Raw genomic sequence first — 15,694 nt, 5'->3', positions numbered from 1 at the left:
GTCTGTGCTGGCAGATGTGATCTACCCTGACCTGACTTATGCCATCCCAGGGTGGACAATTTCTGTCTGGTCTGGGACCTTCTCCATTTCACATGTAGGGATGGTCTCCTGTCCCTCTTCCAGGAGAAAGCATTTGACAGTGTGGATCAAAGGTATCTCATGGGCACTCTGTGGGCTTTCAGCTTTGGTCCCTGCTTTATGGGGTTTCTCCAGGAGCTATATGCTTCTGCAGAGTGTCTGGTGAAGCTCAACTGGGCCTTGACCAAACCTACCACCTTCGATCGAGAGGTTCATCATGGCTGCCCACCCTCCAGACAGCTGTATGCCCTCACTATTGAGCCCTTCCTCCGTAAGAGAGTGATGGAGCTGGTACTTCAAGAGCTGGACTTGTGGGTGGTCCCGTCTACATATACCAGTGATGTGCTCCTTGTGGCCCAGGACCTGGGAGACCTAGTATGGGTGGAAGTTTGCCAAGCCATCTGTTTGGCAGCCTCCTCCACTCGGGTCAGCTGGGCCAACAGTTCAGGCCTGATGTTCAGGAATGGATGGCAGTTGTGCTCCCTTTCACCAGTGCTCTGTGCCAGCCAGTGAGGCGTAGGCTCGCTGCTCTATATTGATGGGTATCTTTCTGTCTCAGCAATTGCTCCCTGCTGAAGAACTGGGTCAGTCTGGAGGCCAGGGTGTCTGACTGGTTGCAGAAGTGGACAGGACCGCTCTGGTGTCTTTTCCCTCCGGGGATGGTACTGGTGATCAACCAGATAGTTTTGTCCATTATCTGGCACCAGTTCAACCCCCTGAGCCTGCCCCCAGGGACCCTGGCCAGTCTCCAGAAGGTTATGCTGGAGCTTTTCTGGACAGGAGTGCATTAAGTCACTGAGCCTCCCACTGAGACAGCCTCATCTGTAGCCGCAGCCAGATCTATGCTTTCCACCTTCAGGCTCTACGGAGACTCCTTTATGATGCTCATAGTCTGGCTTGGAGTGTGCTGGTGCACTGCCTCCAAGAGCTCCGATACAACTGGCAACTCTTTTATCTCTATTCAAGATGTCTCCCCTGAAACCTCTCTGAGCTGCTGGTCTTCTGTCAGTACCTCCTCAGGACCAGGAAGCTACTCTCAGCAACTAGGTCTGCAGCGGGTACCCAGGGGGAAGTTCTCCTAGCAGAAACCCTGATATGCAACCCGCACCTTTGTATGCAGAGGGTAGAGGCCCCCTTTGTGTGCTGGACCATTCCTGGGTGGTGCCACCAGAAATAGAGATCGCCTGGACTACAGTCAAAAGGACTGAGTGGACCCTGTGGCACTTGGCCAGCGAGTGGGGTTGTCCTCTCTGTGCATCCCCCATCGTGTGCACCAGGAGGTGAGGAAAGCCTTGGACCCCTGCTTCTCTTGCTTTTCTTGAGAGGCTCCTGCAGAAGGGCACTCCTCGCCCACCCCTGATCCTGCAGAGCTTGTCATTGGGCCCTTGCTCCACGAACCTCCCTTGCTGCCCCCAACACACTTCCTCACTCGGCTGAATGGCATCCAGTTTATCCATCTCTGAACGGCATCCTGAGAACATCTGTACACTCTCATGCCACATACCATCCACTTCTTTGCCCTTGTGTCCCGCCCTGACTCCAAGTGACAGGACTTGGTGCCATCGGTGGAGATCAGGGAGCCCAATTGGGTTAGCCTGTATTCAACCTTGGTCCTACTACCTGCCAGGGGTATTTGCTGGTGAATCCTCCAGTGAGCCATGAGTACGGGCATGTATCTGCCATGGTTCCCAGACTCCCCTGAAACTTGTCCCTTCTGCAGCAAAAGGGAGACCCTGGTGAACATCTACGTAGAGTGTGCCAGGCTGCAGCCCCTCTTCCAGCTCCTCCAGAACCTTGTTTCCCTGCACCACCTCATTTACACACACCCCATCTGTGCCCCACAAAGTCATGAGACCTCCTTGTCAACGTCCTCCTGACACTAGCCAAGATGGCCGCCCACCATACCAAGAGGAGGAAGGTGGACAAGGGGGTTCTCTGCGACTGTGGGACTTATTTTCAATTCCTCATTAAATCACGCCTCTGAGGTGAGTTCTTCTGGGTGGTGTCCAGTGCCTCCTTAGACACACTTTTAGTGCTCTAGGTGCTGTCGGAGGTTCTCAGGTCGGTGTCCCCTTCTGTTGCCCTGTTTTTTAACCTTCGAACCTCGCTCCTGTCACTGTTTTTTTCATTTGTTGTCCCAAGAATTCATTAGTGGCCAGGGCTCAGTGGCTCCCTCCCCACAACTTGGTTGAGGAGGTGGACCTTCAGTTCTGGTCGAACCTAGACCCACCTATCCCAGTACCAAGAATAGGCACACACCTTTAAACTTCTGCAACAAATGAGATAGAGATCCTACAGCGAAATATCTGTCTTCAGTACACAACCTTGATTCATCTCCAAAGCAAGCTGGGAAATATAGTATGTGATCATGTACCACATGCCGCCAGCTTCCAACTTTCCCTGGGGGTGCTCAATCCCCACTCAGCCCCAGGCCCAGCCCCCACTCCACCCCTTTCCCCCAAGCTCCCACCTTGCCTCTTTCCACCCCCGATCCTGCCCCCACTCCACCCCTTCCTCCTGTTAGAAGTCACTTATCTATTTACCACACTGGGTTATCTCAGATGATATGGTATAGCAACTGTTGCCTTTAAAATGACATCTGCTTTGTCTCTCTCTATTGTGTGTGGTCTGTGTTCTCTACTTTCTCCCATAATGGTTGCTAAATGGACTCTCACGTGCACAAGGCAGGTTCCATTGAAATAGATAGTAAGGCTTTCACCAATGTCTCCATATAATCTAAGGGACCAGTCTATGATTATCCCATTGGTACAAATGGGTCAAGTCCAGTTCTTTCAGAAGATGTATTATGTTAAGTACATTTATTGCACATGCAAAGTGAAAAATTGACAGCATTGAATAAAAAAAATATTCTTTAAGCAAAAGAGAAAGTGTATCTTAAGCAGCAGCTTTTCCAGCTTTCTCTGCATTGCCATATCTTAATTTTGCTTTGAAGAGAAACTTCCTTTGGATCAGAGCACTCTTAAGTCTGCCTGCTCTGTGTTTGGCCTCTGAGTTGAGACTGCAATCAGAGGTGTCAGCTGAGATAGTGGTGAACACCTGTCCATTAAGAATTAGGCTCAGATGTTCATCTCACACAGATCAACAAATGGGCAGTGGATTTTAGTGTCCTTTGGTCACTACTAAGAAATTATTTTAAAATATTAACAGTGTCTACATATCTTGGGTGTTTTCAGTACAGTCATATCTTAAAATTAACAGCTTTGGGCATTTTAACAGTCTTCCCTGATGCATGTTAAGTCACTTGGGTAAATGATTTAAAGTCCATTTTGCTTAACTGGGCAGCTAGTGAGAAAGACGAGCTTTATTTTATCTATGGCCAATACACTTACTTGACACTAATGTATTTTCCACTTTACAAAACTACATCACAAAAAAAGAGGAAAGCATTATCTGGAAAAAGCAAAATATTAAGTTATCCTTTTAATGTAATAATTGTAAACACTTGTAAACCTGTTTAAGCATTTACGTTTGTTTTGTGATGAGGATGAAACTTAAGAGACTGAAGTTTGCAAATCGATATATGTTGTGTGGAGGTGATATGGACACAGTGTTCTTCATGTCTTGGACCTGTTATATTAAAATAACATTTTAGAATTTTTTTTGATGTTTGTCTTTCAATATTGGGGCCTTTAGTTTATTTCCAAAAAGGACACAATTGTTTCATGCAGTGATACCATTTAATCCCCAGCGCCCCACTCCCCCAACCCCATCATTCAAATATTCATTTATTCATGCTCTGAAGTTGTGATGGAGTCAAATCAGTTTGAAGGAGGAATTGATTCAGCAGTAGTTTCATGACTTGACTGATTAGCAGAGATAAGAAGAAGGAGCATAACTGGGAAAACCATTACAGTATGTAGTTTTAACTGCTCTTTGGGGAGCTAGTTAATGAAAGAATCACTACAGAAACACAGCTATGTAAAAAGGAGCATTCTCTTATAACACACTGAGGATATGTCATAAGTGGAAATATGTTCATAATTTCTATTTACTCTTAGCTGTAATTACCATGTGTCTTACGAGAACTTTCAGGGCTCTATCAACGTTGCTTCGATCTTTTCTGCGTTGCATTTCAGGCAGAGGAGCTCAGTACGGGCTAGAGTTTGCCCCATGTGTGATTTTTTTTTTTTTGGCTTCCTTAAGAATTTAATTATCCGTTTTCTGTGTGAGAAAGCACTGGGATACCCAGAGACCTGAGCTTCCACTGACTGATTAGACTGGCATTAATCTGATTCATGTTCTTGTTATCTTTGCCATCTGTCTGTGAACCATACTAATAGATTAACATTGGTTTATGTGTTGCCCTTTAATTTTTTAAAAATTCTCTCTTTCCTTTGACACAGTGTCTATGAACCAGACAGAAATGTTCTGCGGAGGAAAGAATGGGAGAGGAGAAATCAGGAGGCACAGCAGGAAGATGGTTCATTTAATACCAGTTACTCCCTCTTCAGTGAACCGTACAAGGTAGATGTTTCCCAACTGTACTGTTCTTTATTTATTTATTTTTGGACAATAAAATGTAGGTTGTACAAGATGTTGCTCAGGCTTCAGTAGTCTCCAACAAGTGTTGGCCTCACAAAACTTGCATATAAACATTTATGGGTCATTGAGAATCAGATACTTTTATATTGGTTTCTTACAAAATTCAGTAGTAACTAAAAATGAAATAATCTAATACATTGGTGATATTGCATTGAATCTAAGAGGTTGCACTGAATCTAAGAGTAAGGGTGATGGTGCTCTATTTCTAAAGTATTTAGGAAAAATAACTGTGTTAGAATGTGGTCAAGCTAACATAAGAACATCAGAATGGCCATACTGGGTCAGACAAATGGTTCATCTAGCCCAGTATTCTGTCCTCAACAGTGGCCAGTGCCAGATGCTTCAGAGGGAATGAACAGAACAGGGCAATTATCACATGATCCATACCCTGTCATCCAGTATCTGGCAGTCAGAGGCTTAGGGACACCTAGAGCATGAGGTTGCATCCCTGACCATCTTGGTTAATAGCCATTGATGGACCTATCCTCCATGTACTTATCTAGTTCTTGTTTCAACCCCAGTAAAACGTGTGGCCTTTACAACATCCCCTGCTGTGGGATGACTGTGCGTTGTGTGAAGAAGCACTTCCTTAAGTTTGCTATAAGTCTGCTGATTATTAATTTTTTTAAGTGATCTCTGGTTCTTGTGTTATGTGAAGGGGAAAACAACACTTCCTTATTCACTTTCTCCACACCATCCATGATTTCATAGACTGCCATCATATCCCTCCTTAGTGGTCTCCTCTCTAACCTGAACGGTGCCAGTCTTTTTAATCTCTCCTCATCTGGAAGCTGTTCCATACCCCTACACATTTTTGTTGCCCTTCCAATTCTAATGTATCTTTTTTGAGATATGGCAACCAGAACTGCACACAATACTCAATCTGTGTGTGGGGGTATCATGGATTTATGTAGTGGCATTATAATATTTTATGTCTCACCTATCCCTTTCCTAATGGTTCCTAACATTGCATTAGCTTTTTTGACGACTGCTGCACATTGAGTAGATGTTTTCAGAGAACTATCCATGATGAATCCAAGATTTCTGGACCTTATAATTTTGTATGTCTAATTGGGATTGTTTTCCAATGTGCATTACTTTATATTTACCAACATTGAATTTCATCTGCCAGTTTCGTTGCCCACTCATATTTAGCTACACTCTAAATATGTTTGTATCATGAGTCCAATCTAGGTGCCTGTTGTTTAGCATGACACTATACATAGTTTATTTTTTATTTGCTATGAATGACACAAACATAATTTGTCTGAAAATACCATCTGCTAGGATTTTCATTCCTGTGGTTCCAGCTTCCAAAAGGGGCAGACAGAATTCCCAAATGTCATTTAAAGTTTTGGTCCCTAAGGGATGGAACACAAGCCAGTCCCACCACCAATGGTCAGGTGTTACCCTTTGAGCTTAAGCACTGCCTAAACTTTGAGGACTGGTAGTTCTTTTTTGAGCATGGTCAGTAAAAGAGCTCCCTGCAGGGGTTGTACCTCTCCAATTGCTGCTCCAGCTCTTTTCTTTGGATGCTTCAAAGTAGGGTATCTTTTACCTTTAACACTGGCAATGGCTGAAACATGTCCGCTGCTCTGTCTGCTTTGGAGTGGCCTACCAGTTGCACAGGTGTTAGATTTGCTGCAAATGTTACCTTAAGCACTTAGAAAACATGGGAAACATCTTCAAGTCCTCCTCTAGGCACTGCAGAAAGACTACCACAAGTCCCTTATGAGGTCAGCCTGGAGTGTTTTGAAGGGAAAACCCATGAGCACAACCTATGGGCTTGTCTTCACTACAGGCTAAATTGGCGCTGCTACGATCAATGTAGTGGCATTGATTTAGCAAGTCTGGTTAAGACATGCTAAGTTGATGGGAGAGCGCTCTCCCATTGACTTATGTAATCCACCTCAACGAGAGATGGAAGCTATGTTGATGGGAGAGCGTCTCCTGTCGACATAGCACGGTGTAGACACTGAAGAAAGTCAATGTAGGTTACGTTGACTTCCGTTACAGAGTTTAGTGCTGTAGAGAAGACAAGTCCTATGTCTAAGTAAGTTTCCCACTTAAAGCAACTTCTCAACAGCACCAGCCACCAGGACCAGGATCCAACTTTCATAGATGAAAAAAGCGGTGTCCTTTCTGCTCCCTCAGTGATAGATAACTGTCCAGGGGGTTCTTTTCCCTCTTCTTATAGTCCAGCAAACCTTTGAAATGTATCCTTTTGAAGTGTATCCCCAGATAAATTCATTCTTTCCTGATGCTTGTGGTCTGGTGTGCTGGTGCCATGCTGCTTTTTCACCCTCCTGTTAACTTGTTCTTCCTGTCTACCTCAGATGCAAATGAACTCCCATTGTATGTGGCATATCCTGCTTAATTTACATCAGAGATCTAGGCAGACAGGTAAATCAACATTCCTTTGTTTGGGAAATCCTTGTTTATCAACCCAGCCTGGTTACATAGTTTAAATGTATTTTTAGTATATAGACGTGACTTCTGGAATAGCACCTGAACATACATCTCACAATGCTTATGATGACCAGTATGATATAAGCTCTATATGATACCTCACACAACATTTTTTATGGATAAAATTCTATGATATCAATGTGTTAGGCGTAGTGAGTTTGTCAGGCTTGATAGGAGATTCTGTTACATGACAGTGAACCCTTTACCAGTTGGCATCAAGGGGCCTTTAGGGTCAGACCTTCCACAAGGGAATGAAGGGAAACACTCCTCTTTGTAGGCTCAATTTCTACATTAACGCCAGGCTTCAAGGAAGTTTAATATCCCTCTGCACAGGGCACTTGGCCTCAATAACACCAGCAGAAGTCAAAGGGCCTCATTCTTGCCTTTCCACAAGCAGTAGATGACCTTGTCAAAAGCAGACTGGGAGCCTTTTATACTTGTTTGCTCCTGGTCATCTTAGATGTCTGTGCCCTGTGACCTAAAATCAGATTTTCAGAAAGACTCTACAGCAGTGATACTCAGACAGACCTCTGTGGTTCAGGAGCCAAATTAGCAATCAACATTACCCAAAAGAGCCACAGTAGTGTGAATTCATTGTTTCATTTACTATTTTTAAAAATATTCTCACAGCAAAATGACTGACCAAGTGTTCTACAACTGGTTAATAACATATTAAAAGCATTCTGAGTGGTTAATAACTTAGATTGGTTAATAATTAAATCACCCAGTGTTTTAATATCATATGCTGCAAAGAGCTGCAAGAGATACCCTGAGGAGTCACTTGCAGCTCCCAAGCCTCAGTCTGAGTATTACTGCCCTACAGACTGTTCCTTACCCCATTATACCTCTCAAGAATGCTCTCAGGCACCCTCTGATGATGAGATGCGGCAGGAAGTCCAATCCCTTCTGGCCAAGAAAGAGGGAGAAGGGGTTTTATTCCAGATACTTTCTGGACAGAAGAGACTGCCTCATCAACAAAATCAGTAATTTTGCTAAAGAATCTTTAAGAAGAATGTGATTGGCTATATCCTCTGGATCTTGCAGTTGTCTGAACATAGAGATACTTCTCAGGTATCAGAAGGCTCTTCGATCATTATATGTGGGATATGTTTTCACAAAATATTTGGCCTATTTACCCAGATTGGGAGTGCATGTGTTCCCCTACCTAATAACTGGCTACTCAAGGACAGCAACTCTTTTGAGGATGTCATAAAATCAGACTCTACCACTAGAATTCCTGTTAAAATAACCAACATTCCAACTTGTCCCTAGCACACAATTAGAATACCCGAGAGCCCAGCCAGATACAGCTTAGCTTGAACCTTTCCTGCCTCAGGAGTGGATCCAAGATCTTACCACTTTGGCAGAGAGGATAAGCAAGAGCCAGCAGATGACAGCTTAGACCATACTAAGAATGTTGGATCTGATGGCTGCAGCTGTACTTGTAGTTCCCCTGGCACGTTTGCATATGAGATCTCTTCAGTGGCCCCCGAGAGCGCAGGGACTCTCACATTACATTCAGATGAGAGAATACCTCTGGCCTGGTGGCATCTAGAGACAACCTTCAATTAGCTACGGACATCCAAATTGCAGTGAGCACAAATGTGCCTGGCTTGTGACGGGGAGTCCATACAGAGGGGCCCAATGCTTGGAGGAACAAAGACTACATAAAAATTTCATACATAGGGATATGGACAGTTCCTCAGGCTTTAAGGCCTGGTATTCCAAAAGGTGGCCCTAGTTTGAGGAGAATCAGGCCACCACATTTTACATCAATAAGTAGGGAAGCACCATGTAATGGGGTGACCTGCCTCTTTAAGGGCCAGGAGGCCAGGGGCTGGCCAAGCCTGATTAATTAGCCAGGCCCTACCATACCTGATCTGGGTGTAGGACTTAAAAAAGGGAGGAAACCCAGCACTTAGGGGCTGGCTGTGGAGGAGAGCTGAGTCACCAGAGTGGAGCTAACTCCTGTGATAGGACCTGGAACAAGGGGCCAGTCTCCAGGGAGGCAGTCCTGGGGCTATGTTCTGAACAAGGGGCCAGTCTCCAGGGAGGCAGTCCTGGGGCTATGTTCTGTAAGAGGAACTGGGATTTGAAGAGGAACCCAAGAGGGGCAAGAGGCTCAAGCGCTTAGATGTGTGAAAGACATTTTGGTAGTGTTTAGTTTTGGAGTTCTCCTAAGCCCAGGGAGAAATCATGGGACCTGCTACTCTTTCAAAAAACAAAACAAAAAAAAGGAGTGGAATTCTGTTTGATTTAGAAGGACGTTGTTGCTGGACTCGGAGCAGATGGGTGAAGGGACTTTGAAGCTGGGAGAAGCCAGCTTGGGGCTTGTCCAGTTACAGCTGGACTTGGATACCCCAGAAGGGAGTTTGAACTTTTAAGGCACAAAAGACCCAGACAGAGGCTAACAACAGGAGAAGGTGACCAACGGGGAGCTCCATCAACTCCACACCCAGTACAAGGAAACAACAGCTGGTGAATAGCTTCTGTGCACATGGGGCTTGCTCTGGAGTGGGATCCTGTAACACTGCCTGAGTTGGTAAAACCTGTTTATGTGAAAGTGGCCCTGTCTCTCTAAACATTCCTTGATACCATACATTTGGCAGAGAAGTAGAACATAATCATAGGCAGACTGGATCAGTCTGTGACAGATCCTCACAAATGGTCTTTGAATCGAGGAATGGTGGATCAGCTGTTCCCTCCAGTGGGGAGTGCCAGAGGTGGATCTCTTCAGTAGTCGTCTGACCAAGACCTCTATGCTAAAAGACTATGCTAGTGAGGGATCTGCTGGAAAAGAAGAGATTGAGTGAAGAAGGAGCCTCCTCTGTGCCTTTCTGCTAGTACCTCTGCTAGCTAAGATCTTGGCTAAGTTTAGTCAAGAGAGTGATCTTACAAACCCCATACTGGCCCACACAAGCATAGCTGTCAACTCTGTTGCAGATACCTGATTTCATGAGGCTGGGAATCTGGCCAGATGGCACTTCCCTCTTTCCCAACCCAGGAACTCCCTCCTTGAGAAGATTGGCTCCTGACAGAATAGAGATCTGTTTCTCAAATGCAGCTAAGTTGTCCACTTTAAGTTGGAAGTACAAGCAACAGAGGAGTCATGATGGCAATGCTAGCTATAAAGTTGATAAGAGAAAACAGAGAATTGAGGCTGTTTCTGAGTTCTATAGTTAAGAGATCTATAGTTATGCTCTCTCTGAACTGGTAGCTCCAGTCTTCCTAGCTTCTCAAAAACCATGTAGCAGGTGGACTTACAATTCCAGGTAGAAGAGGCTTGTGGCATGATACAAGCAGGACCATGATGACCCCTTTACTACCTATGCTTGACTAGCTTTTTACTGACTGAATCTAATTTAAATCCCAACTCAGTTAAGAAACATCTGGCCTGTTGAGAACTAGTCAAGGTATTATCTTTGTAGACCCGTATCTTCAGATTTATGCGGGGCTTTCCATTTTTGAAACCTCGTTAATAGCTCTCTTTATTATGGGACATTAGTGTGGTCCTGACAAAGCTAATGAAAACTCCCTTTAAAGCACCAAATATCTGTGAGCTCAAATTCAGTGTGATAGTAACTGCTGCTTGTAGAGAGAGCGAGCTTCAGGCTCTCATGTCTATTGCATCTTGTTCCAAGTTTTACAGTTTGATGCCCCAGACTCAGCTGAGACTGCTCTTGGAGGTGGTGACAAATTTCCACCGTTGTCAGCCTCACAACTTGCCAGTGTTCTTTCCACGCACGTGTGCTCACGATGCTCTTCTCCCTAGGCTCAAAAAGTTCTTGGCATTCTAACTGGAGTGGATTAAATCTTTAAAAAATCCTCCCAACTTTTTTTTATTTTACTCCACTGGGCAATACTGTGACTAAGTGATCCATTTCAAAAATTGTAGTTTGATTGCATTTTGCATATCTATCACCTGGCTGCTCTGAAACTAGAAAGCCAATGCAAGGCATGTTCAACTTTATTACTGTCTGTACTGCTTGCCGTGGGGAAGGTTCCCTTGCAAACATAGACAAGGCAGCTACATGGCCCTCATTCCACACATCCCTAAGGCATTATTACGTGGATTCAGCTTCTAGGAGGAAATCCTGTTTCAGTGATGCAGATACTGTTTCTGAGTTAGGGGAATACCAATTCTCCTTTCCCCTAATATGTTTGTTTTTTTCAGTATGTGACTAATGTAAGCCAATTATATTTGAAGTTTATAAAAAGTAAGCCAAAAAAACCCACCTTCCTCTCCATGGTTGGTATTGGCCTGATTACTGTTGCCTGTTGCAGATTTATTTACATTCTTTTTCTTTTTTACATTTTTTTTATGTTCTTCCCTTGAGCTGCTTCTCTCTCCAGGAGCAAGAATCCTGAGGTTAAATCCTGGTCCTAGTGAAGTCAATGGGTGTTTTGCCATTGACTTCAGTGGGATCAGGATTTCACCACTGGTGAAGGAAAAGCAGAAAATTACTGACCTCTAATCCCGATTCTGTGAAGGTACCTGACAGGATTCTCACTCGCCCCCACCTGCTTCTGTGCAGAGTTTGGAAGAATCTATGAGGCGGTGATGTTAATGTTTATATCTTTGTTTACAATTAACTTCTTGAGACAATAATTTTCAATTATTTTTATTGATTGTCTTATTTCTTTGGGGAGCTTTTGCCTCCTGCTCCAAGACAGTGGCTAGGCTCAGATGACAGCACATTCCACCCTTGGGAGGATGGAAAAGGCAACTTGCTTGTATTCCATCTTGCTACCACTGCCAAAAAATGTTAAGAACTTGGGAAATTCTTCCTGTTTTTTGCAAAAGAGCTAAGACCCAGACTGATAATTTGGTCAGAAATGATATTTTTCAGAGAAGTAAAATCATGAGTCAGTAATATTTTTCCCATGTCCCATTAGCTCACTTTCTTTCCTTAAGAAACCTTGTTGATATTAGGGTCAGCTCAGAATATGCGGTAAACTGACTGGTGAATTCAGTACTTTCTTAAGCTATTGTATAGCCTCCCTTTTCTTCTATGTGTATATTTCTGTAAAGAATGCATATTGGAGGAAATCAGGAATGTAGTATTTTCATTCACGGCTGAACCTTGACCCATGTCTTGAAAGGGAAGCTTGCTGTGGACTACAAGGATTTGAGTGCCAGGTGGGCCAGGGGACAGTCCAGAGCAGTAATGTATGTGCAAATGGTCAGGCAGCCAGCAGGTCACTCCATGTCAGAGGCCGTCTGGGACCATGGTCCGAGTTCTTGCAGGGGTCAGTAGCCGGAAGACTCAATCCAAGGGGCCAGATTAGTGGGTTGGGGAGGTGAGGTTGGATGAGGCAACAAGGTAGGGTAAGGTGAAGCAGCAAGGCAAGGCAATCTGGGGAGCAACCAGCAGGCACTAGTCTGGGGCTCAGACAGCTTCCTCTTCCTGTTCAGGCCTTTATATAGTCCAGTTACTGAATGAAAGTGCTGCCTGTCCATCCAATCAAGGGCCTGGGTGCTGTGGGCCTGTAGGCTGTTGGTCAGAGGCAGCACATCAGTGCATTGCTGTGGTGCAGTAGCTAAGGCTGCTGCCTAAGCACCTTGTAGGCCTCAATTCAATACTTGGCTCCCAACAAAGGAAATTTCTTTATTATGACCAGATTTAATCCAAATCATTCTGCATAGCCGCAATAATAAATTTTCTAGTTTCCAGGTAATATATTTTAACTACAGTGTGATACCAGTGATAGATTTCTTTTTTATATACTCTGAGGCCCTTTACAGCTTTTCCAGTTCAGGGTAGATTTAAGATGTTGACAAGTGTCTTTAGAGACAATAAGGATTTTCGATCTCATTCCTCAACTATGTTACTGTATAAGGCAGTGCTGCTTCAATAAGGAGTGAAGCATGAATGGAATTATTTTCTTTTACTTTAATTGTTACAGAATGTTTGTTTGATTTTTTTTGTTTTGCAGACTAACAAGGGAGATGAGCTCTCAAATCGTATCCAGAATACATTAGGCAACTATGATGAAATGAAGGACTTATTGACGGATCGATCCAACCAGAGTCATCTTGTTGGAGTTCCAAAACCTGGGATTCCACAGGCACCTGTGACCCAAACTGATGAACATTTTATTGCAGATTCAAGACCACAGCCTCAGCCTTCCATCTGCAGCACTTCATCATCCATACCAGCCGCTCTATCTGGTCAGCAAAGCAAGAGCCCCACAATGGGTTGGCAGAAAGCTGGGCACAATGCTTCTGATGGACAGCAGAGGGCAAGCAAGCATGGGCACAGATTGCTTGAGTCACACAACAGTGACTTCAAAATGGCTAACCAAAAAACCAGTCTGGAAAAGCTTAAACACTTTGCATTGAGTCCCACATCGTCATCTGTCAGTGCTGCAAAACAAGGTACTTTAAGATCCGTGCTTGGAGACAGTGTCAGCAAAGCACAACAGCAGTCCAAATTAAATTGCAGTGTAGAAGCAGGATCTCAGGCTCAAGAAAGGCCAGCAAAACACAGCACTGGGCACTGTGTTCAGAACTTCCCTCCTTCACTTGCTTCAAAGCCCAATATAGTTCAACAGAAACCAACGGCTTATGTAAGACCAATGGATGGTCAAGATCAAGCTCCTGATGATTCTCCAAAGCTAAAGTTATCGGCAGAAGCTAAAATGCACTGTACATCATATAGGGGAGTACCTTCTAATAAGCCTGACCCAACTATGGCCAAGACCAAGATGGCAAAATTTAACATTCCCCAGCAAGAAGAGGTAAGCATTTTTAAATATTTCATGACATTGCAAAGTTTAAATACCAGTTTATTTGGCAAAGTGCACCTCTTTTTAAACATTTTTATATATTTGTTTTGTTTAAAGCCTTTTGTTTGTTTTTAATTGGAATGTCATACACTGCAAATAGTAACCCAATAGTTACATCAAAAAGGTATCTGAGATAAAGGCTTAGTTGTCTTCAGAACTGAAACACATTTTACAGGTGCAAATGTTCAGTTAACATAAATTATGGCATATTAATCACTAGAAATTTCTCTGGCTATCTAAGCCAGAGAAATCTAAATTTCTATCTACATTTCTCTGGTTCTGGAGGAAACCATAGTGACATAAAATTTAATTTACTTGTTCAAGAATCCTGCATATTACTTCTAGATTTTGCCATATTTTAATGGATTTCTCCCTTCAGCATTCATTGAACTATACCAAATTGTCAGGAATAGTTCCACAGGCCTCCACAATGTCAAAACAGCTACACCATGTAAATAACTTATATAATCAATGTTATTATTATAAAACAGATGAGAGATTAATAATGGTATTGGCTATTCATATCTTTAGCTTTCATAGAAATTGTCTCAGTTTCAAAATGATTTATAAAGAGATTAAGACAAAAATACACGTGATATAATTCCTCAAGAGTCATCTTCTTATAAAAAAACAGTTAACATACAAACTTGGCCATTTGCAACAAACAAACAAGCTTACAGGCAGCATTTCTGTTATCTGCTCTATGTGACTTATCCTTTGTTTTGGGGAAATTTCAAATTTCATCATTGTCCCCATCAGAACACTGTGCTTGATCAATACCACATTCTGTGATGTTCTTGATTTTTTGTGTGTGCATGTTTAAAAAAAAATGGCAGACCATATGTGGGTTGTTGTGTTTAAGTTTGCCAGGGTAAAGTCAGAGGCCTCTTTTGCTAGTTTCACATGCTCAGCTGGTGTAAATTGAAACACAATGGAGCTATGCCAATTTACACCACTTATTGATCTGGTGTATTTTTTCTGTTTGGCCTGAAGGGCTGGGACTACATCAGAGCAGAGATAGTGACCTTGTTACTCTTATTTAAAGGTAGGGTGTTTATTTAGCTGTTTTAATGTTTCTGTCTCTCATGTTGAAAAATGAATGCTTTTAGGGTCTCCCTTGGTTTGCTGCCTTCTCACTGGGATTCTGAAAGGCTTATTCTTCAAAAATTGGGTTGCCTGCTGTATGCCACTTTAATTTTTAAGGAAACCAAATCTCTATGAAAGCAATTGCATTGTCTCAGTCAGTCCACTCAAATGATTATTTTTTCTAAGTGAATTATCCACCAATTCAAAGCAAAAGTGAAGTGATTTGTTGGCCTTGAAAAGTGATCAATTTAGACTCGAATCAAATTTTCAAGAGCCCCTGGAATCGGTTGACCACTCAAAATATCTTTGCACTCACAAACTCGTGTGTTTATGCATAGAAATTCAGGTAATGGCATGTGCTGCTGCCCATTTAGTCATGTCATTCCCTGATTTTTCTGGTGCAAACACATGCTTGGATATCCAAATGAGGGGGTGTTCGAGGAATAACAGAAGCATATGCCCTGTCTTGTTCTTTCAAATTTTCTCCTTAAGACTGATTTGCAGAGGTGCCAGTAAGAGTCACTTGCTTGTTTCAAATTGCAGTTTTGGCTTCAGGATTTTTCACCTGTATTCTAATTTTGACCTGCCTAGTATCCAGTGAAGCTACAGCTAATTATATATTGTCCATCCTTTCCTCATTCTGTTCAAAGAACAAATACTAAATTATGCAGTCTGTGATCCAGCAAGCATTATGGAAACTTACAGGGAT

General features: G+C 43.1%; 1 protein-coding gene across 4 annotated transcripts in view; it reads left to right on the top strand.

Moving 5' to 3' along the window:
• AFF3 (ALF transcription elongation factor 3) overlaps window positions 1-15,694 on the top strand; it is a 455,751-nt gene that overhangs the window by 63,706 nt on the left and 376,351 nt on the right. For all 4 annotated transcript variants that reach the window (XM_065580880.1, XM_008167381.4, XM_008167383.4 and 1 more), the window contains 2 exons: window positions 4,443-4,563; window positions 13,048-13,851. In XM_065580880.1, the coding sequence (XP_065436952.1) occupies window positions 13,108-13,851 (744 nt within the window). In that variant the 5' untranslated portion in view covers window positions 4,443-4,563; window positions 13,048-13,107. The remainder of the gene's footprint in view (window positions 1-4,442; window positions 4,564-13,047; window positions 13,852-15,694) is intronic.

This window comes from Chrysemys picta, chromosome 1 (genome assembly GCF_011386835.1).
Source record: "Chrysemys picta bellii isolate R12L10 chromosome 1, ASM1138683v2, whole genome shotgun sequence".
NCBI lineage: Eukaryota > Metazoa > Chordata > Testudines > Emydidae > Chrysemys > Chrysemys picta.
This window is presented reverse-complemented; position numbering and strand designations above follow the sequence as displayed.